Below are 26536 nucleotides of genomic sequence, written 5' to 3'. Positions count from 1 at the left end.
GCGACCGGAGCATTCAGTTGGTTCAATGGACTAAAATGGAACCAGGGTTTGCGCTGTCCAGAACCATGTCCAGAGCCAGCTCAATTTGCAAATCAGGCTGAGCCAGTTTAGGATACGCAACATTAATTATACAAGGGATGAAAAAAAGAATTAGCTGGACTTAGAGGTTTCTCATACACTACTCATGTGTCTTACAATCCAAATCACAATAGCAGAGAAAATATGAGCTAAAAATACAGTTTACACTTGGAGGATTATTTAGTGGCTCTGTTCTCCTTGCAGTCAGCCGGATGAACACTTGCTGGTGTCTGAAATTGCCAAGTCTGGAGTTCACTTCCACTATGGGAAAAAAGTGTTCTTCAAGAGCAAGTGATGGTGCATTAAAATACCTGTGACTGTCAAAGTCAGCACTGGGTAACCAATGGAGATTCAAACTCTCTCTCTCTCTCATCCACAGAATAGGTACAGTTGGGCACAAACAGTGCATGCTTCCTCACCAGTGACCTAGCCACACCACCCTCTTCAAAGGGTACAGGAAATTGAGCCCTGGCCTCTCACAGGCTAAAGATATGAAAACCTCTACAATGGGCATGGAATATAGGGTACAATGATTTAGGGCTTCAAGCTGGACTTTAATTCTGATTCCAGAACCAAAAATAGTCAATCTAATAATTAACTCAATTCTTGTAATCAAAGATCTCAGTCACAGGCATCCAAGGCTCTAGTTCCCAAACTGGTCCAAAATGATGCTCCGAAGACTTGCTGATGGGTTTTCAGGAAGGTGGCTGGTCACATAGACTCTAAATTAACGTTTGTAATGTAAGTTTTCCATGTAAGCAATAGCTGTAGTTGTCACAGGGGCTGTCACGCGATTGCCAAGAGGGGAGGCAGCACATGAGGTTCTCTCTCAAACCATGGAGATGACTGCTCCCAGGTGTAAAGTGAGCCTAGCTGATCAATATTGTTTAAAAATTCACTAACATCTAGGTACAACTAGAGCTGGAGCTTTACAGTCTGCTTAGCTTTACTGCACCGACAAGCTTTTCTGATAGCAAGTGGGAATCTAATTTAAGAATATGAGCAATGAAGGCAATTTACATGGCCGCAGAATAAAAGCAACACCCCCTGAATCACCTCCACACCACAGCCTTAAATTGGATGTAGTAGAAGATTACGAACAGTTTAGCTGTGAAATCCACCACCACTGATGTCCTTCGAAAGCTGATGTAATGGTATCATGGAAACGGCAACTGTGACAGGTACCTGCCAGCCCCTAGAAGCTGAAGCAAAATAGGAACTTGCAGTTAAGGGAGTGAAGCCAGCCTAATTAATGCAAATTGGAACTTTTACTAGGATTATAATTTTATTATGAGATCATTGAGACTTTGCACTTTCAGTGAGAGGACCAAAGTACTTCACAAACATTAGGCCTTGATACACACATGAATTTTATTCTTTTTTTTACAGACAAAAGCTGAGCCAATGAAATTGTTACTTCCCTAAGGACACACTTCAGAATCCAAGTGTTCTGACCCTAGCTATTAGACCACTCTTCCTCTGGTTTTCTGCCAGGATGAAGGAGGTGCAAGGTGTAGGGGAAAACCCAGAGGAGAGGTGGCAGAGCTGTTTTTTCCCCACCTGATCTCTCCCCCTCCTTTTCCCTAGAGTTATGTTCTAAATTCCATCTATTAATTTTTCAAAGGGGAAAATCAGACAATTCTTACCTAGCCAGGCACTGATCACAATAGCATCTGAGCGTATTCCCCCTACTAACCTAGGATAATGCTTTCAACAGGAGCATGACCCTATCACTAGAAAAGATTGAGTTATTTCAGATTTGACTAATGTCAAAAAACCACCAGCTCAGGCAGGAGTGAATCCTCATTCCTTTTACTCAGCACAAATCTGTTACAAACTCTGTATGCACTTTAAAGGTGCTTGTCTGTAAAATCCCAGATTTCTCAGGGCACTAGACAAAGCAAGCACTGAGCACCAAGTGGCACAGGGTACAATTTAGAATGAAAAGCAAGAGTGAGTGTGTGTCACATTTTGAACGAGTTTTTATCTCTTTTTGAGAAGACAAGCTGAACAGATGGACTGAAATCTTCCTCCAAATGGCAAGAACTTTACAAATCAGCAAACCAGATGGAAGGTCCGTCAAAAATCTTTGAGACATCGATTAAAAAAAATTTTTTTAAAAAGCAGTGTTTCTCAGAAGGAGGCCTGGACGATATTCTTGAAGAGATGGGCAAACTTATGGGTGAACCTCTGGAATGTTCATTTAAGATTAAGGCATCTGAAGATGCTGAATACCTAAGCAGTTAAAGTCAAAGTCATATGATTTGGAGTTACCATGCTGCAAAGAACAGAAACGTTAAATTGCAGACCACAGAACCTGCCCATCACAGACAGTGGCAAGCACTAAGAGGCTCATATATGGAGTACATGAGATTCTTACATAAGAAGCAGAAGAGTTGAACTTATTTTACATTTAATGCACAAAACTAGCTGAGAGACTGAGGTGAATAGGGCAGAGGGGATTCCCCATTCAGCAGGTAATAAACAGCTCATTAAAGCCACAAAAATTACTATTCTCACTGCTTTTACTACTGCAGGTCTGTAAAGTTATTTTCATTGCAGAAGCTCTGGCAAATGAAGATTAAAATGTTTCTTCTTTGGTTCACTTGTTCCCATCACCTTGTAGGCGTGTGCATCCAGCTTCCCTAAGTCCTAAAAACAATCTGCTTTCTTGTCATATTTTATATTTAACCTAGTGCCAGAAAATTTGGATCTCAGCGTGGGACCCAAGTCTTTGAAACGCTGTGGATATTTTGCATGAGAGTGGATTCAGGACTGCACTGGGAATTGGGTAATATTCCCACATTAAATTTTAAAATATATCAGTGTGATTGGAAAATGTGCCTTTCCCATAAAATGTGTCGTGGGAAATGTGTGAGGAACTTAGTGTACCCATTGTGCAGGTTTTCCTGTGTCCATGCAAAAACAAGTAGTATCTGTTTCATGCAATCCCTGATGCAATAATTACCTGGAGCAATACAGCACAGTTTTTTCCTGACTAGTCAGTTATTTTTTAACCTTTTCTTGAAGGGATGGGAGAAGTTACATTATTTTCCTCTCACTTGGAAGGTGGGAGTATGAGAGGAAATTTTTACTGGTTACCTTCAAACCTTATCCAAATTACACTGATAATTATTGATAAATTGCAGATCCGAATTCATTCAGGAAGGCATTTCTGTGAAACAGAAAACAGCAAAGTCTGCACATGGTTAAGAACCTCACTATGTTACTCCCGGAAAGCATGGCTACTGTCAGAAAAGTTGCTATGGAATACCTTTCTAGATTAGGCGTGCTTTCAGAGTTTGCCTTTACTCACTTCAGTGACACAAATACGTTTACTTCTGCTATTTCTGCAGAACTAACAGCTGTGCGACCCTGAGATGTACTGTGATCTAATTCATATAGTCATCCAGTTGCAGTTAAATTTTGTCCTCCGTTATGAGTGGGCATCCCCTAGTGAAGATAGCATGAGTAGAATTTGGCCCAAGACTTCTTGTTATTGGTGATGATGTACAAACCAGAGAACATAAGTCTGTTTCTCAGATACAAGTGGAATTTGGAGGGGTGACAGAAAAAACATTTTACTTGTAAACTGAGCACATTTGATATGAAAAATATTCAGACCCCAGGAGACCATTTTTATAGTCACTTTTCAGAGCAGAGCCATACTTTTACAATATAGATGGGCCTTCTGCCACACCAGGAAGATCCAGTATCTTTTACATGTCCTTTGTGTATTAATGATTTTGACCTTGGGGAGTTTGCAGATGCTAAAACTGTGTTTTAAGAAGAAAACTGATTTTTTTATTGCAAAATATTTAATTCACTGTTAAAATGAAATGAAACAACAAAATAGTAATACAATTTTACTAGGTTATATTTCAATTCATGAAGTATACACACTAGCAACTATCCTACCACCATATCCACACATCTAATATTGATGATGCTACAGTATTTTTTGGTATTAAACAATAAAAGATAATGTATGAGGTTAACAAAAGAGGCTTAAGCATAGCATGTTATACCCCATAATCGCAGATTACATCAGCTAGCATTAGTACAGTAAACAAGAAAAAGGTAGAAATACAAAATAAACCAAATATCTTTATATACAAACCAGTGCCTCTTATTGTAACCAGCTTATACTCACACTGCACACAAAATTTATCCACTGATGCAATAGATACTTCAGCATAACACAAACCATTATAAATTAAAAAAATTACAAGGTGCAAAACCTCCATTCTACAGCTTTCAGGTGAGAACTTCAGGACAATCCAGAGGAGGCGAAATCCAAGCATGTTTAGCACCTATTAGTGCAACTGCACTGAGCATGGAAAAATGACCTACAGAACCTCTGAATGTATTACCAGGAAAGACAGTTAGGACACACAGCAATAGATGCTCGCTGCTACACTCGTGCAGTGATTTTTGCCTCTTAAATATCTCAGTTTATTGTTTCTTTGTCTCATTCATACCTATGTGCAAAACTAAATCCTGGAAGCTCTCTCAGAACTTCACAGAAGACTACAGCCGGGTAAAAAACAAAGAATTAAATGTCAAATATTCACATAATTAGTACACATTAGCAGTCCTGGTGTGAGGATTGAAACGCTGTCAATGCGTGTGGCTCAAAATATATGACACAGAAGTAAAACAGAATTTGCCAAGAATTCTGATTATTCTTATCCACCTCTCCGACAAGCCTCCCTACCTCAGCTTGTGAATTCCTTTGGCAGCCCATGCTAAAAAACCCAAAGTTGCATAGAATTGATTAGTAACACAGAAAGAAATGGCGAACACAGAGCAATGGATAGGGTATGTATTAAAACAAAATGGGGTTGCTCCAACCAGAACTCTGAAACCATCCCCCTTCATAAAGCAAAGCCTACCACCTCCTCTCCAAATCCTACCTTTGGGGACTACTTTCTGGCACTGATGTAGTTCTTGCTAAGAGTCATTTTCTTTGTTAGTGACACTTTCTTTTCAAATAAAATATTAAAAAATATTCTAACTGTAAAAAAATCTATCATATGTAAACTTAACAATTAGGATTTGGTAAGTTCTCGTACCTAGTCTGTGAAAAGCCTCCAGCCAGACCGCAGAATGGAGTGTTTCTCTGAAGAGCGTCAATCTAGCTACATCACCTGTTAAATATCAGTAGTATGAAGATCCCGTGTCTAGCAATAAAGCCTCTTTGTGTGTTTCCATCCACTTTATCACTGATCTATTGAAATCCTGACATGCTGTGTTTCTAATTTTATGTACATTCTGGTCCTCTCACATGTCACAGATTTAAACATCTGGCCACGGAAGGCAACAAAAGGTATTGTGTTTAAGAAAACTGTTTGACGGAGTTTTGCTTTTCAACAAGTCTCTTTCCCTTGGACACCAGTCACTGTTTTTATAGAACTTATTGTTCTGTTGAACCAAGTCTTCTTTGCTGCTTGTACCTCGTTCAGCGCCAGGCCCAAATGGTGCTCCAGATCCTGCAAAGAGAAGTGTCAACACCTGTGATCTGCTGCCTACTACAAAATGGCTATAAGGCTCAGAGGGAACCAGGAATTCTCTAGTCTGTTGGCAACTTTTGCTTCTGAAGAGCTTTTCTATGTATAAAACCATCAGTACAGCATGCAGATCTTCTATCTGAATGCACTTTTTAGTGATTCTTGTGTCATTGCCATGCAGACTCCTCCAGGTTTCTTATTAGTGCATTCACACACTCTAATTCACCGCAGACAATGAATGAGTGAGGAATTCTCCCTCCAGGAACTGGATTTTTCCTTACTAACTTTTGGCAAAAAGTGCTCTGAAATCACTAGATTAAAAATAACCTAAAACCCAATAATTGCCCCAAACATAACCCCTAGCCCTTTGGTTTTAATCAATTCTGTGTGCACTCTGCAAAAGAAAAGTTAGTATAAACTCGTATGTCTAGATTTGCTGAGCTAAGAATGAGGGACATGTATTGGAAGAGATTACACGTATTGGTAGGGCCCTACCAAATTCACAGCCATGAAAAATGTGTCACGGACTGTGAAATCTGATTTCCCCCTGTGAAATCTGGTCTTTTGTGTGCTTTTACCCTATCCTATACAGATTTCATGGGGCAGACCAGCACTTCTCAAATTGGGGGTCCTGACCCGAAAGGGAGTTGCAGGGGGGTCACCACTTTAATTTAGGGTGGGGAGGGTCACGGTATTGCCACCCTTACTTTTGCATTGACCTCAGAGCTGGGTGGCTGGAGAGTGTGGCTGTTGGCCTGGCGTCCAGCTCTGAAGGCAGCCCCCCGCCAGCAGCAGCGCAGAAGGAAGGGTGGCAAGACCACACCAAGCCATCCTTACCTCTGCCGTGCTGCTGGCGGTGGCTCTGCCTTCAGAGCTGGGCTCCCGGCCAGCAGCCGCTGCTCTCCAGCCGCCCAGCTCCGAAGGCAGCGCTGTTGCACAGAAGTAAGGGTAGCAGTACTGCAACCCCCAGACCACACACAATAACCTTCTGACCCCCACCCCCAATTCCTTTTTTGGGTCAGGACCCCCACAATTACAACGCTGTGGAGTTTCAGATTTAAATAGCTGAAATCATGAAATTTACAATTTTAAAAATCCTATGACCATGAAATTGAACAAAATGGACCGTGAATTTGGTAGGGCTCTACATATTGGAAATGCATAAACGCAAAGGAGGGAGAGGAATTTTGGTTGGTTCATGGGCAGAAAAATGAGCAAAATAAAATTTAGGCTAAACATCAGGAAGACTTTCCTCACCGTTAAACCATGGAACAGATTCTCAAGGGAAGCAGTGGAAGCCTTCTTGCTTGGTACATTTGAAAACAGACTGGACAAAGAACTGGAGAATACACGGAGGGAAACAATCATCCCCACTGAGCCAGTGCAGGGTCTACAGGAATCTTGTATTTCTGACTGCTAAAAATCCATGATAATCAAGAATGAAGAGCAAGGTAGCTAAAAGTCTAAGCCACATTCTTTGGTAAATGCAGCTTCTATAAAACCACTTCTATTTAGGGTTATATTAATGGTTTTTTTTCCCTCCGTGCTTTAATTTTGATCCCTTCAGATTTAAATTAAATGGCCATTGAACAGCATCCCTGTGACAACTAAAGCATTCATCGCAATGGTATCTGAAAGCCTTCAGTAGTGTGTTAAGCAACATGACCAACATCTGTCATATGGTATTCGTTCTATCAGCAACTACAGTATTGTGCAATAAAGGAAGAATATATGATTCATCACTTGGTCAGAGTTAAAAAGGGAAGCAAGGGGTTTACTTTTCCCACCCAGGCAGTCACATCAGATTAGCCTGAAAGGGCTAAGAAGCAACTGAGCAGATGTCTGGATTTTGTGACAACAGGCAAAAAGGGGCTCATATGATTTTAATTATTTTATCTGCATCAGCTGCGTTTTCCAAACTAAATGTTTTGTTAAATCTCCCACACAGGAAATAGCAGGTTACAGTTTCAGCCAACAGTATCTGCTCTAGTCTCCCCATTTGAAATACATTTTTCTACAAATATAGGGCAGCTCTGCTGAGTAACAAATAACCCCCAAGTATTACCTGTATTTTACACTCTGCTTCGACTAGCTGCAGTTTGGTTTGGGCCAGCTCAAGCTCCATTTCTCTCAGCTGGTTTTTCAGACTCTCCTTTTCCTCATCCGTGTCCTCATCAGAAGCCTCCTTGGCAGAGCTGGCGACCTTCACACGTCCTTCTTTATTGAAGAACTCTCGGCAGTGTTCACAGTCATCCACTTTTTGCTAAAATCAAAAACACCTGACTTTGCATTTCTGTTAAGGATGCTGGTAAACATACCAGAGACATTTCCTGCCCTTGCACTGGAGTAGTAGGACAGGGGTGAGGGAGGTGGGTGGAGAGTCAGTGACCCACACACATTTAGGCAACTCCCTTTATTCACCTGTGTGGGTAGACAAAATAGCAGGCAAAGCAGGCAAATAAGAGCTTGTCACCCATACACCCCCATTCCTGCTGTGGTTTGTAAACTACAGATTTACTCATACCATTGCCATGGATGACGAATGGGCACGATCACACCACAGCTGTATAGATCTTTCTGAGAAAGATGTCAGTGCTAACAGAAAGCACCCAACTCAGGCCAGGTTCACCGAGTGGAGTTTTCTGTGAAGTGTTTTGTAACACACACATTACTTTTAAACAGGTTTCAGAGTAACAGCCGTGTTAGTCTGTATTCACAAAAAGAAAAGGAGGACTTGTGGCACCTTAGAGACTAACCAATTTGTTAGTCCATCACTTTTAAAGCAGCAGGCGCACTCTATACTCAACATCCATCCCCACTGGAAAGGTCTCCATGGTATAACTCCTCCCACCAACATAAAGATCAGGTTCAGGATAAGAAGTAAGATGCAACTGAGCAGGCACTAAGAACCAGGGAATCAGAGTTCTGCTCCCAGCTCTGCCACTGATGTACTGTGTGATCCTAAACAAATCACTTAGTCATTCTATGCCTCAACTCAGAGGCCCATTCTACAAATGGGGGGATTGACACTTATCTTACCCCTGAAGGAATTCTGCACCAAAAAAAAGTAAAAATCTGTACACAACATTTTAAAATTCTGAAAAATTCTGCAAATTTTGTCAATAAATAAATGTCAAAGTTCCAGCATGGTAGTGGGGTGTATAGGCCACTGGCTGCACGGAGATGGGAGATCACCCAGCAGCTCCCCACACCTCCACCTGGAAACATGGACTCAGCGGAGTCTGACCCTGACACAGCACAAGGGCAAGTCCTGCCCCAGAAAACAGGTGCACCAGGTGTGGGCAGGATCCAGTGTGGAGGGGCTTAATGTGTGTGTGGGGGGGGAGGGAGGGGGAGAGGAGAGATCCAGGTGTGGGGTGAAAGGGTTGTGTGGGGGGCAACTTAGTGTGGGGGGTCCAGGTGTGATCTGGATGCACAGGGGCTCCTTGGGGGGTTTCTGGATGCAGGGGTAAAAGGACTCTGCAGGGGGTCCAGGTGAAGTTGGTTGGGGCTCGGCAGGGAGGTCTGGATGTGGGGGGAATGTGGCTTGGCAGGAGCGGTCTGGGTGTGGGGTGTTCACCAGAGTGTCTGGGTGCTGGAGGAGTGGGGCTCAGTGGCGTGGGGGTCCAGGTGCAGCTTGTTGGGGCTCAGTGGGGTGGGGGTCCAAATGCAGGGGGCTTATTGGGGTGGTCCAGATGCATGGGGGGTGGGGCTCATTAGGTGGGGGTTCGAATGCAGGGGGCTCACTGGGGGGTGGTCTCGGTGCAGTGGTGAAGGGTCTGGATGCAGAGGGCTCATCAGGGAGGGCCATGCTCGGTGGGGTGGATGTTTGGGTGGGGAGGGGGGTAGTTCTGGGTGTGGGGTGGTGAGGCATGGCAGTAGGGTCTGGATGCATGGGGGTTGGGCAGATAGGTAAGCAATGACCCCTTTCCCCGTGGTTGAGTGCGATGGGGGCAGGAAGTGTGTGTGTGGGGGGGGGAAGTAGGGGTGGAGTTTCCTGCAGCTGGGGGAGGTTTCTGGGGGTGGGTCTGGCCCGGGCTACTCCATGCAGGGGAAGTGCACTACTCCTCCCCAACACCCAGCCCAGCTGGGACTAGCAGCTGAGCCCAGCACAGGGTAGGAGCCCCCAGCAAGGGCATCCCCAGCCCCAGATGTGGGGGCTCAGCACAGTCCAGGCTCAGTGGGTTCCTGGATGCAAGGGGGTGAGGCTCGGTGGGGGTCCAGATGCATGGGGGTGGGTTTGACTGGGCCCCAGCTGGGGCATTCCTAGCACCACCCCCTCCCGCAGTAATTTACCTCTTTGCCAGCTGCTCCAGGCGCCTGAAACAATGCACCTGTGCTGCTGGGGAGGGGCACGTGACTGCTCTTGCAGCTTCCCTTTGCTTCCCTGTCAGAAAGTCATTTTTCTGCAGGGAAGCAAAGAAATCTATGGGGAGCAGAAATTCTGTGCCTGTGCAGTGGCACAGAATTCCCCCAGGAGTATTATCTACATAACAGGAATTTATGAAGCTTAAAATGTCCAAAGTGCATTGAGATCCTCAGCTGAAAGCATTATGGAAATCCAAAGTATTGTTCACATTACAGTAGCAGGTAATATGCCGTGTCCAGGGCTAAATAGATATTTCAAGAGATTTCACAAAGAGTCGTGAATCTGACAGAAAAATGATTGCACCTTCTGATCTGTGCTGAAATGCAATCAGCTTTATCAAGGGGAAAAATTCTCTGTGGAAACTCCCTATGGATTAGATTTGACAGACACAAGGCAAACAAAACACTAAAACTAACAGGGAAGGCAGGCCAAACACACACTGAATAGTCAGATGACCACAGGACCATTGGCTGCACCGGGTGACGGTACTAAGCACAGAGTCCAAGCGACAGTTTGTTGTTGGTAAAACTCTTCTTGGCATAATTATTTCTACATTCCCTCAATGTTATATTATGGTCAAAGCAGGCTGGTGGTGCCTTCTCCTGCTACAGCAAGAAATCCCTCATGACAGCTAACATCAGGTATTGAACAGTAACAGTATGTTATAGGATGGTATGGTAGGGGGAGCTGGAAACTAATTGCCCCAAAGAATGCTGTAGGTGCCATTTATTTAATCTGTACTTGTGCCAACAGTGAAATGTGGAAGGTACTCAGTGCAACACATCACTCTAGCTAATTCTTTAAAGAATTTTTAAAAAGATCATAAATGCACTGATTCATTAGGTTGATAATGTTTAAACAGTGAAGATCCTGGTAACATGCATCTCCTTACCCGTATTTTCTCAATTTCAGCTTTATTTGCTGTTTGTTGCTTCTCCAGTCGCTCGCTCAGCTGGGAGCAAATCTAACAAAGCAAAATTCTGTTACCATGCAGCAGGTTCCTTAATAAATATTAAAACCAAACTCCTGTGCTACAGCAGCATTGAAGTGGAGATTTTAAGGGCCCCAGAAGAGTCAGGAAATTCAGAGTCAAGGTTTCTAAAACAACCTGGACCCCGCTGCGGGCACACAGGCATTACAGCAGGGTTTTTCACTGCAATCACACAACATACATGCAGTAATGCGTGGAGTTACATATGTGCCTCTAAAGCTGTAGCCAAAGGTGCAGTTTAAGCAAGTAAGTTCATAGTTCAGCCTCTCTGGGGGGAGTCAAGACAAACTGAGAGGAAGCACAGTTCCTTCCATTGCCTTGAGAATCAAGTAAACAACCATGACAGTGGGTGTGGCTAGCCACACCTACCCCTTGAGGTTTGTTTGATGCAGCCTAAGGATATCTTGAGGCTAAATTCCTAGTAAATTGAGCTATGGATTGGATACCATGCACTGCAGGATTGTGAATCCAAACCTAACATTCTGAAACAGTATCATAAGGCTGAATCAAGCTAAAGGGCTTCTTTATCATCACCATCTGGTGGGAGAAGGGAAGATGGGGGAGAAAAATTTTGGAGTGAAGTGAACAGCCAAGCCTTCAGATTGCAAGACCATAGCCCGTTCAAATAACTTTATACCCTTCATAATGGATACAATGGGTAATTGGCACCTTATAAAGATTTAAGTCAGATCAATAGAACATCGTGATCTCAGCCAAAAAAGCATAAAAACCACCATAGCTAATCCACTTAAATACCTCAGAAGTCCCAGAAAATGCATGGCAAATATTGTACTTTATATGGGGATGTCTGGAAAATAAATCCTAAATCCCAGAGAATTCCCTGGCATGTGAGAGCAGTCTGTCCAATCTCTATCCAAGATGCACTTACCTGCTTATAGTCACCAATAATAGAGCTGTTCTTTTTAATCTCTGACTCTGCCTTGTCTAATTCCCTACGACACATTTCCTTCAGCTGCAGTAAAATAAAGAGAAAGGTTACCTATTTACAATACCTTAAAAAATAATCTGACAGCATCTGCAGAAGACAACCCACCTTCACTCCTCTAACCCATAACCCTTCAGAGATGACCAGCCTTTCTACCTCTGAGGAGCAATGGGCTAGTCCAGCCCCACTGCAATCTAGGGTGTAGCTATGAAGCTAGTTTGAGACACTGATGGGCAGGCCTATCAGGAAAATTGGGTTGGTTTGTGGCAGGATATGTACGAGGAATTCACTGGGGTAAATGGTGACAGTTTGAACCCTATGTTGCTTCTATCTGTAGTAACACTGTCTACATGCGTCCATGCTTCCAAGTTAGTTAAATATTAAATTACAGTAAGCAACAGCTTTCAAAGGGATCCTGAACTCTGTTTCTCCATGCTTTTTACACTGCACGAGAGGCACAAGGATAACTTGGAACGATAAGCCCTTCCTATACAGGTCTCGTTTTCTTAATTTCCATGCTCTACAGAAACGTGAAAGCAACAGAAACGCCCATAACCTGAGCAGACTCCTCTTCTAGTCGCCTTTTTTCTTCTTCTGCATCAATTAACTTCTGTTTGGTCATTAGCAATTCCTTATTCAGCGCATCCGCCTTTTCCTCTGCCTGAAACACACACCGTAGAGCAGAACATCAAGCACAGGATTTCCCATCACTAAAGAACTGCATGCGCCATTGTGCCTATGCTTCTTGGCATCCAGTGGCACACCAGACCCACGGGACTCTCCCAAGGCAGCAGCCTCATTCTACACTGTTCGTTTTGATTACAAGTACCATCAAAGGAGATAAAGGGACCATTTTTGATATCAGATCATCACAAGAACAAATTTATTATCTGTCATTTTTGGTGCTTCCTACAGCTTCGATATGAAAAAAGAGTTCCCCTGGAAACTGCATGCCTGCTGCACAATTATCCTTATTCCCATCAAGCAGACCTCAGTAGCACTCCCCACCCTGACCACTCTCACAGGAGACCCTGATCCCCACTTCTCAACCATCATTTAACAGAAGAAACACCGCAAAACCAAGACCTTATTACAACTTATTACAAAACTAAAACTTATTACAAAGACTCTGACTGTTCCTAGTATATTTTGAGAGTCTGTGTAAACTATGCAGGTGAAAATTAAAACAAAATTACCTTTGCTAAAATACATGAACAAAATACATTGGGAGACTTTTTATTTGCATCTATTCACTTGATAACCAACAAAACTCAGTAAACCACAACTGGTCTCCTAATGTGAGTGAACGGACAAGTCCTGTAGTCTTATTCTTATGAAGGTGGAAATAGCACCTGACAGATGCTTAATTGCATCAATATAAAGGCAAAAATTAATCATTTTTGGGGGGGGTGGGAGAGTGAGAAGGAGAAAGTCCTTAATGATTTAGCTTTCTGGGCCATATAACATGTCTTCTTTCATGTCCTATGTACTGCCAGGCACACTGCACATGCTTCAGAAATAGCTAATAGTGGTTAGTGTAGAAGACTGGGAGTCAGTGTGGTGTCTCTGTTCTGCATAGATAACCCTCCCTCCAAAAGCTCTTCTTTAATTTCACTGACCAGCCTCAGCAAAGTCAGCATCTGAATGATTGCTCCCAGGAAGAAATCCAATTAGAGAAATAATTACTCCCTTTTCACTTGGGCCTGGGACCAGAATAGTAAACTAAAGGACAATGGAAGACATAGAACAGATAACTATTTGAAAGAAGATCTATAATAAAATACTTTAACAATCCAAATCTCATGTTCACTTTGCAAATGTCCAAGCTGTGGTGGGAATACATTCATTAAGAAAGCCCCAGGAGAGCTTCACCATATCAAAATAGACATGACACCTGCCCACGAAGGCAGTTACTCCCCTCATTTCTTAAGCCACCCAGAAGAGTTTGTATTAAAAACAGCATTTAACACAAGCAAATGAGAACAGTCCAATGAAAATCCTCTCTACTAAGTACTCAATACTCAGGCAGAAAATCATAGAATATGAAAGTTGGAAGGGACCTCAGGAGGTCATCTAGTCCAACCCCCTGCTCAAAGCAGGACCAATCCCCAATTTTTGTCCCAGATCCCTAAATGGCCCCCTCAAGGATTGAACTCACAACCCTGGGTTTTTAGCAGGCCAATACTCAAACCACTGAGCTATCCCTTCCCCCAATGTGAACATTGAACAGAAGATTGAAATGATCTTCGAGTACAGTACTCCTTGCTCCCATGAAGAAGGTACTGAGTTCCCTTCTATCTGAGCCCAAGGGACCAGTGCGGTACTATGACAAACAACTCCACCATAGCTGTACATTAACTCATCTTTCTGATCAGGTAAGACAGAACACATTTCTTCACTTTCCTTCCGAGATCTACTATGATGATGAGTCTGACCTTGATAAATACATTTCGGGGATGTAAAAATACGAAGGATAAATTAAACTGGAAAAGACCAGAACTGACAACAGCCTTGAAAAGCTCCTTAGGTTGATTTAAAAAAATCACGTAAGATAAATCACTCAATACCATTATTGCAAAGGTATGCGTCTTTTCCAGCGTTGCTGTTTAAATACAATAACTCAGGCCTCAGATAGATTTACTGATATATATATATATATATATATATATATATATATGATCAATAACTCAAAAGGTTTAAAGACTTCAGAAAGCAACTGTCTCAATCTCTTTCAAAGAAAGGGAATCACAAAATGAATTTTAGTCCACTAAAGTTTTGATGATCCTTAAAAATAGGGGCACAATCCTAAGAGACTGACTTGTCGATATCCGTTGGCTCCTAATTGTTTTGAAGTTGAAGAAAACTGGACATCTGACTCCAACAAAAGAAGACTGAAGCTTAATTTCTGGGCTAGTATACAGGAAATGAAGGAAGCTGCTTAATTTCCACTCTTTGCTTTGATCTATCTAGGCTAAGAGATTGCAAATGTGCCTTTAAGGTATCAGAAAAGGTGTATTACACAATGTCTTTTAGTACTTTTCTTCCAGGTCAGCTGACTAGTTGAAATGGAACACGATCTCAGGGCCCAATTAGAAGAATTAATCCTGAGTTTAAAAAAATCCAGGGTCCTAGAGTTTAGGATCAAATCACGTAAGTCCCCTCAAGGGCAATTCTGTCAACTTCATTTAGCCATTTTTGGAGGATTGACAGATTATAACAAAATCCCATGGGCTACCTCAGAGGTTTGGCTTAATTCTGCTTTGTATAATCAAGTCAACATTACAGCACAGCTAAGTCTCATATGGGTTCAAGTGGTCACAAGGGAGTTACTAGTGAATATCAAATGCAACAAAAGATGATCCCTTCAGTGCATTTTATGTTGGGGCCCATCCTTTGAACACAACTGCTCAGCTGTCCTCATATTCCTCTGTTATGTCTTTGCTGAAATGGAAAAGGGGGTGTAACAAGGTTAACATGCTGGTATTTTGTGATGTTCCTGCCCAGAACAAAAAGGTAATGGAATTTATATATATATATATATTCATATTTATAGCAGGTTTTCATAACACTAGAAAATATTCATCCACTGGTATAAATTCTCACTGTGAAACAGTAAGAACTTCTAATATTTTTCCTGAAGAAACTTTTCCAGTAAAGAGTGGGAATCCTTACTTCACTTAGGTTGCTAAGTTGAAACACTTTAAAGTCGGTCAAATCCTGGCTTATACAATTTCCAAAAGCCAGCTTCCGCTGGGATTCACAAATGCATGTATCTTCATACAGAATGAGAATGGTATGACACAAGCACTTTCTCTCTTTCCCACATATTTCCAGGGGGATTGGTAATATCTACGTCACTTTAGAGGCAGCAGCAGAAATGCCAGGTCATTTTGCCCTACCATGTGTGCTGTCTAAGGCAGTGTTTCAGTCCTTGCTGTGTTTCTGGAAAAGTATATCCTTGCAAAACATCCCCAATGTGATTATCTAAATATGACATGAAGGGAAGAGACAGCAAAGAAAAATTCAAGTAACACAACTGGAATCGAAGCACCTGTGCAAAATGAACATGGAACAAGAAGACAACTGAGTTTTATAAGAATCTTTGAAGACGTTAATTTTTAGCATCAAGGGTGTTCTCTCACACACACGTAAATACTTGATCAGTACAAGAATGTACCCTCCAGTGGATTTGCCTTTAGAAAACTATTGATATGGGAAATGACCAAGGTGACTGCAAATACATTGGGGGGCGAGGGGAAGAGAAGAGTCATAATAAATTCAATCCATATTGGCAGACTTCAGCAAGCCAAAACACACAGGATGAAATTTTGAAAAGCACCTAAGAGACTTAAGGGTCTAAGTCCCATTGAAAGTCAAAGGGACTTAGGGGTTCTTAAGTGCTTTGCTGACAGTGAACGACTGCCAGAAAAGTCAGAATACAGAAGCCACCATAATTTCACGAAGGCTGAGAAAATGGGCTTTCTAGACTCCAGCTACTACTGTCTCTTATCCAACATAGTGGCAAAAACAATAAAGAGCGAGAAGCACCTGCATCCTGCAAGACCAAGATGGTTTTTACAGTCTATACATATAGCAATTGCTCAGCCATGTCTGTGGCAAACACAGACGCCATCTTGCACCAGTTACCCTACACAACATGAGGGGAAGAACAACACTGCCGATTTACACGCAAGGGGATATCTAGGAAGTCAGAATGCAACTTTCCAAGTAGGAATTTGGCTCCATGAAGGAGCCAATACCTCTTCTCTCCGTCAAATGACCGTAGGCTCTTTTCATGACCATGGGTGTCAGAGCCTCAGTTTTAGGTATCCTTCAGATGGGACCTTCAGCAGCATAGTGCAGCCTAGTGCCATGCTGGGATAATCATCTAGTACTGACTTGGAAAGAAGAATTACGCTTACATCAACACCACCACTTGTTGAATGTCCTTTAAAGGTCTCCAAATCAATAAATGGCCAAACCTGCCCCTGCTTAACTCGTGAGACCTGACAGGATCCTGGCCACGGTAGTAGGCTTTCCGTTATAAATGTATAAGCAATCCATAGGCCTGAAGGCAAAAGATAAATGGAAAAACATCCCAAGGTAAAGAAATAATGAGAAATTTATCAGTCTCATACGTAGAAAATGCAGGTTTACAAAGTAATTGTAAGAGCATGATCCATCTACGGACACCCGCAATGAGACATTAAGAATTAAATGAGAGAAGTAAATAGAAATGAAGTTTTGCATTACTGCACCCAAGAGCAGAGGGAAATGTTTTGCCTTACATTATCTAAATCCTTTCGCAGTGCAATCTTGCTGGTGACCAATTCGTGTGCAAGATCATCATTTTCTTGTTCAAGCCTCATATTTGCTTCTTGCAGTCGCCGGTTCTCTCGCTATTGGAAACAAAAAACCTGAGTTTAAAAAAAGCTCTCTCAAGGAGTTTGTGTACCAGAAACCATTTTGAGTGCCTCTCAGCTCACAAAAAGAAAAGGAGGACTTGTGGCACCTTAGAGACTAACAAATTTATTTGACCATAAGCTTCATGGCTGAAGTGAGCTGTAGCTCACGAAAGCTTATGCTCAAATAAATTTGTTAGTCTCCAAGGTGCCACAAGTCCTCCTTTTCTTTTTGCGGATACAGACTAACACGGCTGCTACTCTAAAACCTGTCATCTCAGCTCACACATTCACACTGTAAGACTAGCCTGGAAATTCATTTCTGGCTGCATGTATTTTAGTGACAACAAATAGCTAACCATATTATGAATATAAAATAGTTAAGCAAAAAATGACCTTTGAGAAGCAGCTATTTATTAGCAACTCTGCTTAGCCATTGCTGGGAAGCTAACTGAGATGTAGAAAAGCTTCAGGCAGCAGAGAGGTGGGGGTGAGAGTCCACTGCCAATATTCCCACACACATTCCCCTCCAAGGCTCGGGATAAACGTTGTGTGCTGTGAAAGGAGGGGTGAGGGGGGTGCTGCAGAGAACAGGGTGGGGGGGGGAGTATGTGGAGACTGCTCAGCTGTTTTCTCGCTTAAACAACACTGCTCTGTCACAACCATAATCGAGGAGGGAGGCTACAGCTCCTGGCAAACACATGGATAGAAACTTCACTTGAAATGTTTATACCCTGAAAAATAGACTCAGTATTTCACAGCATGCAACATGTGTCACAGGGGGAGGAGAGTGAAGACTTTATGGCAGTGAGCTGGCTTATACCCACCAGAATTGATTGATTGATTGATTGTTTAAATATCTGGCACTTGGTGCAATCAGCATATTACACAAATGGACTCTTCTGAGGCAGTTTTATGAACCCAAGTGCAAAAATATATATCTGCACTAACCTGCCCTTCAATTTAATGGAAACATTTTATGAAGGGGCTTGCCCCGGAACGTCCCTGCTGATCAACACAAATAGGCATTTCTTTCATGTTCATTTGGCAGAATTAACCTGTCCTATCAAAATCTCTGCATGCTGGCAAATAAAGAGAAAACTGAAAGAAACAGAATTTGGAGCAGGACTTTCCTGAGAGACCTCAAACTGACCTAGGTGTGCAGTGTGTTACCTCAAATCTTTCTATAGGATCCTCCTGTTGTGCTTGTTGCTCTCTCATGGTATGATATTCCTTTTCATATTTCTTCAACTTCTTCTGACCAATCTAAATTAAACAAAACATGTTAGTTCCTGGCCAGTTCCATTCTTCTCTCATGGAAAAGAATACACATTTATTTCACAAAGTGTCAGTGGTGCAAACCTCAGGCAACACCTGTCTGCTACAAAATATGATTAAAATGTTTCCCATCTATTCTGAGAGTGAAGTAATTAGAACTGGCCAAAGAATTTTGACTTATTCAATGTAATCAAATAAATATTCTCTCTCTTCCTGCCTTCTTTAGAGCACAGGTGTTTATTTGATGAGGTTGAGGTTTTAAGGCTGCCTCTTCAGCGGTAATTTTTAACATCATGCATACACATTTTCTTTGCTTTTTATGAAACTGCTAAAACAGGAATGGCCTGAGCAAGGTTCATCACACCGCTCTGCTAGCTCATACCTGACTTAAAAAATCTCCAATCCCAGGGCTGCCTGTGCATCTCAGTCAAGCCACAACAGACTACATCAGCACCAAAGGGAGAGAAGGACAGAGAAAAATGATGGTCTGGTAACAAGCAGGTAAGGCACCATTCTGGAACTCAGGAGATCTGAGTTCTCCCCCCAGCTCTGTCAGACATTCCCTCCCTTTGTGACCTTGAGCAAACGAGAATCACTGCCCCGGTATTCCCATCTGTAAAATGGAGGTCAGAATCCTCCTCTTCCTCACAGAGGTGTTGATAAATTCATTAATGCATACGTGCTGCTCAGACACTACAATTACATAAGACACAGAAAAATCTTTAAACAAAATCCACCCCACCAGAGCCTCTCCTTGTGTTGAGGCCCGGAGACATGCCAAGTACTGTAGTAGCTTAGCAATACAGCCTATGCTGAGACCACCAGGCTCACTTCACTTGTGGCCTAGCACTGATTTACAATGGGTCTCCAATGATCAAAGGCTGCTGGACCTTACTATTATCTCAGTAAGCTAGCTAAATGATAAACGGGGATGGCTAACTTTTTTTAAAAGTACTTGTTTGACAAGATTTTAATGTTTAATAAACAAATATTTTGCAAAAGAATAAGACAAACATATGAAAATCGGTTTATGGTTATTTCCTACTTTATCATTAACAGTCTTGCCCAAGATGAACGAACTGCAGAAAACTGAGAGCTAGGCTCCCTCTAGTGAGATTCCTATAGAAATGTTTTAACTAGATTTCGACTGAAATTTTTCAACTTCCTTAGCTGGCATCTCTGAATAGTACAATTACAGTTATTAGAGTTAATCAGGAAAAATAAAGAGTAAACAGCTTAATAAACACTTACAAGGGATCTTTAGGAACTAATTTCATTCTCAGGAAAGGGTTAAAATCTTAACAAGTAGTTTGTTTCACTGTATTAGGACTTATTGAAACATGTCCTGGCTTTTATATGCTGAATCTCACATTAGTGAGAATGTTAAACACTGAGGAGGGAGGCAGCCAGCAACACGAAAAGGAAGGAAATAAGCACACCCCCCAATGTATTCAACTCACCACACTTCTGAGTGTATCAGAACCAATCTTCGCTCTAGATATGAGTTACTGGGTGATCACAAGGATCTTTTTGTGATGATCACCAATATATCTCATAACAGCCCCAGTGGGAACAGCGCGAGGGGAATGGCAACAGAAATCTTGGAATTTGCATTGTGAGACACAGAGGAGGCAGGAATCCCAAATTCTAGTTTTTCTGGGGCAGGGAAGGTCGCAGTGGCTCTTTTTACATTTCACTGTAACAATGAAGCGTGACCTTAAGAATCTAGCATTATTTCACGCTCATCATTCGCTGACCTCCTTTTCAGCAGAATGCTGTTGTAATCACAATGCCTCAGCCAGGCTACATCCTATAAATGATTCAGCTTGACATCAGGGCCTTTTCTGTTCAAAAGCATTTTCAGGTAAAAAGCAAGAGATTTTTTTTGACTTATATTTTATAATGGGCTTATATTTTGGGCTTATATTTTAAGTCAAACCAATTACATGCAGCATTCCAATTAAAAAAAGGAAAGAAAAGTGTGTGTGTGGGTGAGAGCTGCAAGCATTGGGCTTTTGCTCAGAGCCCAGTGTTGCAACCTGCATTCTCTCCAGCAGCCTTCCATATTCTGTTAACTCTTTCAATGCAGATGGCATCTGGGAAGACTATACAATACATTATCTGTGCTGTGCCATTAGTTCATGGTGCACTGGAAACAACAGGAGCCTAGGCAGCAGTGGGAAGGGGAAAATGAACGAAGTTCTTGCTGTGAAAAGTGAAAGGTAAAATGTGCGAATGCACTCTTGGCAATGCAAGTGGTGCACACGATATTAGCCAGACGCATATTTAATATCAATGCTGTCTGTAATCAGCAAGACTGGGTCATCTTCATCCTGCTTATTCCCTTTTCTTACACAGGTTTTGGATCAGAACTGAGTACAAACCCGTTAACTGCCATTTTGAGGTCTATGTAGAGAGCCTGCAGTGGAGTGGGCAAATGTGGAGCAAAGAGCTTTGGAAAACCCAGATGCCCAGGAATGTTTACATACTATGCTTAGACTCTAGCAGCATACTGAGCTCCTTTAGCCATGTTGTAAGTATAAAGAAGTTTTGTGCCAACACCAATGGTTTTGCCCAAGAACTTGGCATATATAGTTAAATTATATATATAAAATATATATCTAAAACTGTCATAAGAAGTTAGAAAGTTTCCTTTAAAAACATAAGACAGCTCTATTTCAGAAACAAATGATCACAGCTATAAAGGGGACACTACAGAAGGGGTGTTTTGGGAATCTAGTTTAAACGTTTCTTTTAAAGTGGTGGTTTAAAGGTTTAGTTGCAATATTTACAGTTTGATTCGATTAAAGAGAAGATGTTGACTTTCACTGTGAATTAATGCAGGGTTCATTACCATTAACTGCCAGGATATCCTTATTCCCAGCGTCAAAGGCTACATCCATTTTACATAATTACATTAAGTAATAGGGTCTGGTAGACAATTTCTATCTGAGACATTTTTGTTCACCTCAAGCAATAGAACTGTATGAAATATCTCCCAGAGAAGTACTTTGTCATACAGCTATTATTAAATAGGAATTATTAATTAATACAAAGGATACATTAATAGTAAGGCAATTACATTTGCGGACCAGAGCCTCCTTTGTAATGACAGAGTTGGAATCAATTTGCAGCACGTATTTGATCCCCTGGCAAACCTTGATGATGCTACAGTTAACTAAATCGGAGTGTGATGGACCTCAACTTGGTTCTGTGGCAGACACCAATTCTAAGTTCTGGGTTTCAGAATTTGGTATCTTTGCTATTTCTAATTAGAGAGTCGTTTTGATCAGAAGGACCTTCTCTAATGAGTCACATAGTTCCCTTTTTGCATTGTGGCAGTACAAATTTCATTACTCACAAAGCATCCCTGATAACTGGTGTCTACGCAGGTTTGAATTAAATTTTGGCTGAATGCTTTTTAAAACTAATTTTCTTCCAACTCTTTTCTGGAATTTTAAAGCCAAAAAAAAAAAAAAAAAAAGTGAAATTCTCAAGGTTTTAGCTGTGCCTTTTACACTAAGGTAAACTGGTTTTGTCTTAAATTACTGAGTAAAAAAAAAGGCAGAGGTTGTTTATTAAATTGTGCCACTTAGTTGAAACTTAGCAATGTTAAATTATTTTAAATGCAAAAGTTTGATGAGGAGTTAGCCTCCAGTACAGTCAGAAAGTACAAGCCTAGGTCAGCATTGTGGGTTTTTAATAATGATGCAAGCTCCTTGTCACTTGAAGAGAAAGCAGGGCTTCAGTTCTCTGTCAACGTAAGTAATCAGTTTTAAAAAAGCTACTAAATAGTGTTTATGTTAATCCTCCTGGCTCTTAAACACACAAAACTTTTCACTTGGGCTGGCTGTCGTACAGGCCCTGAGGGCTTCATAATCTTCTATCAGGGAGCTCAATATTGGGTGGCTATTACATACCATTCAGACTTCAAGGTCTAGGCTCATGTGGCTAGAATTGATGGTGTTGCATAGAACCTCCTTGGTTATGATTGATACAGTATTTGGGTGTTCCATCTCAATGAGACAAGGTGGGTGAGAGAATCTCTCTCACCAACAGAAGTTGGTCCAATAAAAGATTATTACCTTGCTCACCTTGTCTCTCTAATATCCTGGGACCAACATGGCTTCAACTGCATTCCATCTTCATGTTATTGTAATCCCTACAACTCTTTGCATAGTTCAGCTCAGCCTACTTAATGTTAAATAACTTCCCATTCGTGCTTTCACAACTGACCATAAGTGCAAGCATCAAGTCTGGCCACCCTCAGTATTTCCCAAACTTTTGATAACATTGACTGTATGTCAAGTACAATCTTATTAGCTTATGCAGCAACTCTGGGGAGAAGTCAAACAATAACTACACTCGTGATAAGAGAAACCTTAGGTTAGATGGTTACTCCACAGAGAACAGCACTCTTTTTAAACTATAAGGCACTTATGAAAGATTCAGAAGTATCTGCACACAAAACACGTGTGGTACATGCCAGAGCACTGGTTTTAAACAGCATGTCTTATACACTCAGTTAGTCTACAAATGAAGAGCCAAAAGGAAGAGTGATACTGTGAACCTCCCACTTGGGCTGCTCAGAGAAAAACAAAGCTTTCTACATTATTTAAGAGTTTCAAACTAGCTGCAATGCAGGTGCAGCAGTTTCTGCAGACAGCGCCACACACAGTTTTGCCAGCACTTAGGTTAATTTCACTATAGAGGAGACCTTTTTAAACTCAATGCTTATAGTGTAAAACTTCCCTCCCATTAACCTGCTACAGCCCACTGTAGAATCTCAGGTTTAAAATAGTTTCAAGCACTCAACTTGCGGAGGATTTTTAACAGAAGCTAAAAGAAGTTAACATTAGGAACATAAAAGCTTCAGGATCACTTGGCCAATCTTGATTAATTTGGGAAATTTTAAATGCAGGGTCATCTTCCATTTACCTCCGAAGTAGATATACAGACAGAATTTATAGTACCTATCAATGCATTTTTAATGAGCTCCTTGCTGTAGTATACAATTAAATATAGCTCTGTTCCATCCCAAAGGACCATATTTTCTGCTTCTGCACTGTTTGCTTTGTTTCAAGTGCGTTATTCCCAGTTGTCTCCAGGAGAGATGCTGCTGGCCATTTAGCAGAAATCACTGGAGAAAGACTTGAGCAAATAAATTTTCTGCATATGCAATATGTGTAGTTTTACGCAGATTTTAAACTTTATTGGCGTGGTTTTAGTCACTTAACTCTATTTGTTTCATTGCAAAGCATCTAGAATATTTGCATTTAGGGGTAGATAAATCAAAGTTATATGTGAACCCTCCTCCCACCCCCATATATACGGGATAGACAAATGCTGAGAACAACTTGCTGGCCTCACATGTTTACCTTCATATTGCAAGCTAACTCCATCAGCTTTTTTGCATTTTCCTCTGACCGATATCTCTTGGGCAGCTGTACACGGAAGAACTTTAAAGCCCCCTCAAAGTCTGTCAATAACAGGTCATCCTTGGTAGTCTAGAAACATACAGAAAGGAAACAATATTTGCAAAACGTATTTTGAAAAATAGCTTCAATAACATGCTAATAAAATGAAACAGCTATTTTGTTAAGATCAAGAGAAAGTATCTTTTAATCTTCTTAAAATAGCAATAGGTGTTTCCACTTGCACAATAGGACATTTTCCACATGGCACAGCCGCAAAGGCAGTGCATGCCAAACAGCAACAAGAACAATACAGGAAGATTTCTGATTATAGTATTTTTGTAACACAGCCAGTTCATGGTGATGTATTAAATGAAAAAATGTTAAAGTTGGATACTCACTTTTAATAATCCCAGTGCAACATTAAAAATAACACTTATTCCCTAAAGAGAGAAAGGAAAGAAAAACACGAATAAGTCAACATTTTCAATATTTACAAGCCAGGCTATTACTTTATTCCAACACCTTAAATTTACATATTTTTACTTGCTTGTATTAAAATGGGAATGTAGCATAAAAATGTAAGCAGTAGCTTCATCAGATCAAAGCCCTTGAGACTAAACTCACAAGCAATAAGGCAAAAATCCCCTGTGCATGGCACTTTGCAGATAGCAAAAGGATCTGCCTCAAACACACACTCCAGCCTCTCCTCGCTCAGCTTCCCTTTGCCTGATGGAGAAAAGAATTTTTCCAAACTTCCTTTGTCTTTATGTTTAGTCTAATAATAAAAGATCCTTTTAGGAAAACTACATAGTCCAGTAGATTGTGGGGAGCTCAGGGCAGGGCTCCAAATGCAATTCATGCATTTAGCAACATAAAATAGTAACCAACAAAGCTACAGGTCCCAGCAAAAGCTGCTGTAAATTAATAGCCAGTAAGAAGGTATCTTCGTATAATGTGGAGTTGTGTCACCTTAGTACATTGAGTTCTGCAGGTGGCAGAGCCACTGGCTAAAGGGGCCCTAAACCACACAAGAAACATGTCTTTCACTTGTCTAAAACTCAGTCAGGAAAACATTCCTCCTGTTACACCCACCCTTTCACCTCAAAGGATGAGGGGAGAAGGGAGGACAGGCAGACACTACTATGTGGTACCTGGCGTATAGCTGGAGTTCTGTGATCTCTGAGGGATGGAAGGACTCCCTATGACCCAGGAACCTCTTTGTGCCAACTGGCAGAGGGCACAGAGTTTTACAGGGATCCCTTGAGTCAAGTATATGCACAAGTTAACCAAAGGGCGGCATGTAAGGTCTCTACCAAGAGCCAGTAGCCCACTGGTCATGCTAAGCACTGCAAAATGTAAGTATATAAGAACGGCTATACTGGGTCAGACCAATGGTCCATCTAGCCCAGAATCCTGTTTTCCAACAGTCACCAATGCCAGATGCTTCAGAGAGAATGGACAGAACAGGGCAGTCAGCAAGTGATCCATCCCCTATTGTCCACTCCCAGCTTCTGGCAGCTAGGAACATCCAGAGCATGGAGTTGCATCCCTGACATCTTGGCTAATAGTTATTGATGGACCTATCCTCCAGGAACTTACCTAATTCTTTTTTGAACCCCGTTATAGTTTTGCCCTTTACAACATCCCCTAGCAACAAGTTTTGTAGGTTGACTGTGCGTTGTGTGAAGAAGTTTGTTTTAAATCTGCTGCCTATTCATTTCATTAACTCACCCTTGGTTTTTATAGTCCTCTATCAGACACTAATACTGTGTAATCAGTACACAGTATTAGTCATCTCTTTTCCAGCGGAAAAGTCCCAGTCTTTTTAATCTCTCAGTATATGGAAGCCATTCCACACCCTTAATCATTTTTGTTGCCCTTCTCTGTACCGTTTCCAATTCTGATATATCTGTTTTTGAGATGGGTTGACCAGAACTGCATGCAGTATTCAAGGAGTGGGTGTACCATGGATTTATCGCGTTTATTTTCTGTCTTATCTCTTTCTTAATGGTTCCTAAAATTGTTTGCTTTTTTGATTGCTACTTTACATTGAGAGGATGTTTTCAGAGAACTATCCACAATGACTCCAAGATCTCTTTCTTGAGTGGTAACAGCTATTTTAGACCTCATCACTTTGCACGTATAGTTGGGATTATGTTTTACTTTGTTAAATAAACTCTTGCTTGTTTTCATTATTAACACGTCTAAGTGCCGTGTGTTAAACCAAGCAGTGATCTGACGTGAAGCTGGTAAACTAGAGCCCACTGCTTCTTTGGGAACAGCGAATCTGTGAATGCTGTGTGCCCAGTGGAGCAGGGGCTAGACACTCCAGGGAGTTGCTCGGAGGGCTCATGGGTTGGAGTTCACCTATTGCTACCTTGCAGAGGGACAGCGGAGCCTGCGTATGCTGAGAGGGGAGTGCTTGTGTTGTCTGTGGCCAGTGGAATCAGGGAGCTGACCCCTAGCAGGCACAGACAAGGCTTCCTCACAAGGGCAGGTGATAGTGAGGAGCCTCACAACCCCAGGTACCATGGGGAAGCATAAG

General features: G+C 41.6%; 1 protein-coding gene across 9 annotated transcripts in view; it reads right to left on the bottom strand.

The window, feature by feature from the left end:
* Window positions 1–3877: 3877 nt before the first annotated feature.
* Window positions 3878–26536, bottom strand: part of RABGAP1 (RAB GTPase activating protein 1) — a 130556-nt gene continuing 107897 nt past the window's right edge. For all 9 annotated transcript variants that reach the window (XM_073314400.1, XM_073314399.1, XM_073314403.1 and 6 more), the window contains 9 exons: window positions 24390–24431; window positions 23953–24081; window positions 18470–18562; window positions 17183–17293; window positions 12451–12555; window positions 11838–11921; window positions 10850–10921; window positions 7654–7851; window positions 3878–5570 (listed from right to left, as the gene is read on the bottom strand). In XM_073314400.1, the coding sequence (XP_073170501.1) occupies window positions 5448–5570; window positions 7654–7851; window positions 10850–10921; window positions 11838–11921; window positions 12451–12555; window positions 17183–17293; window positions 18470–18562; window positions 23953–24081; window positions 24390–24431 (957 nt within the window). In that variant the 3' untranslated portion in view covers window positions 3878–5447. The remainder of the gene's footprint in view (window positions 5571–7653; window positions 7852–10849; window positions 10922–11837; window positions 11922–12450; window positions 12556–17182; window positions 17294–18469; window positions 18563–23952; window positions 24082–24389; window positions 24432–26536) is intronic.

This window comes from Lepidochelys kempii, chromosome 16 (assembly GCF_965140265.1).
Source record: "Lepidochelys kempii isolate rLepKem1 chromosome 16, rLepKem1.hap2, whole genome shotgun sequence".
Classification (NCBI taxonomy): Eukaryota; Metazoa; Chordata; order Testudines; family Cheloniidae; genus Lepidochelys; species Lepidochelys kempii.
Note: the sequence above shows the minus strand (reverse complement) of the source record. Positions and strands in the feature narration are given on the sequence as shown.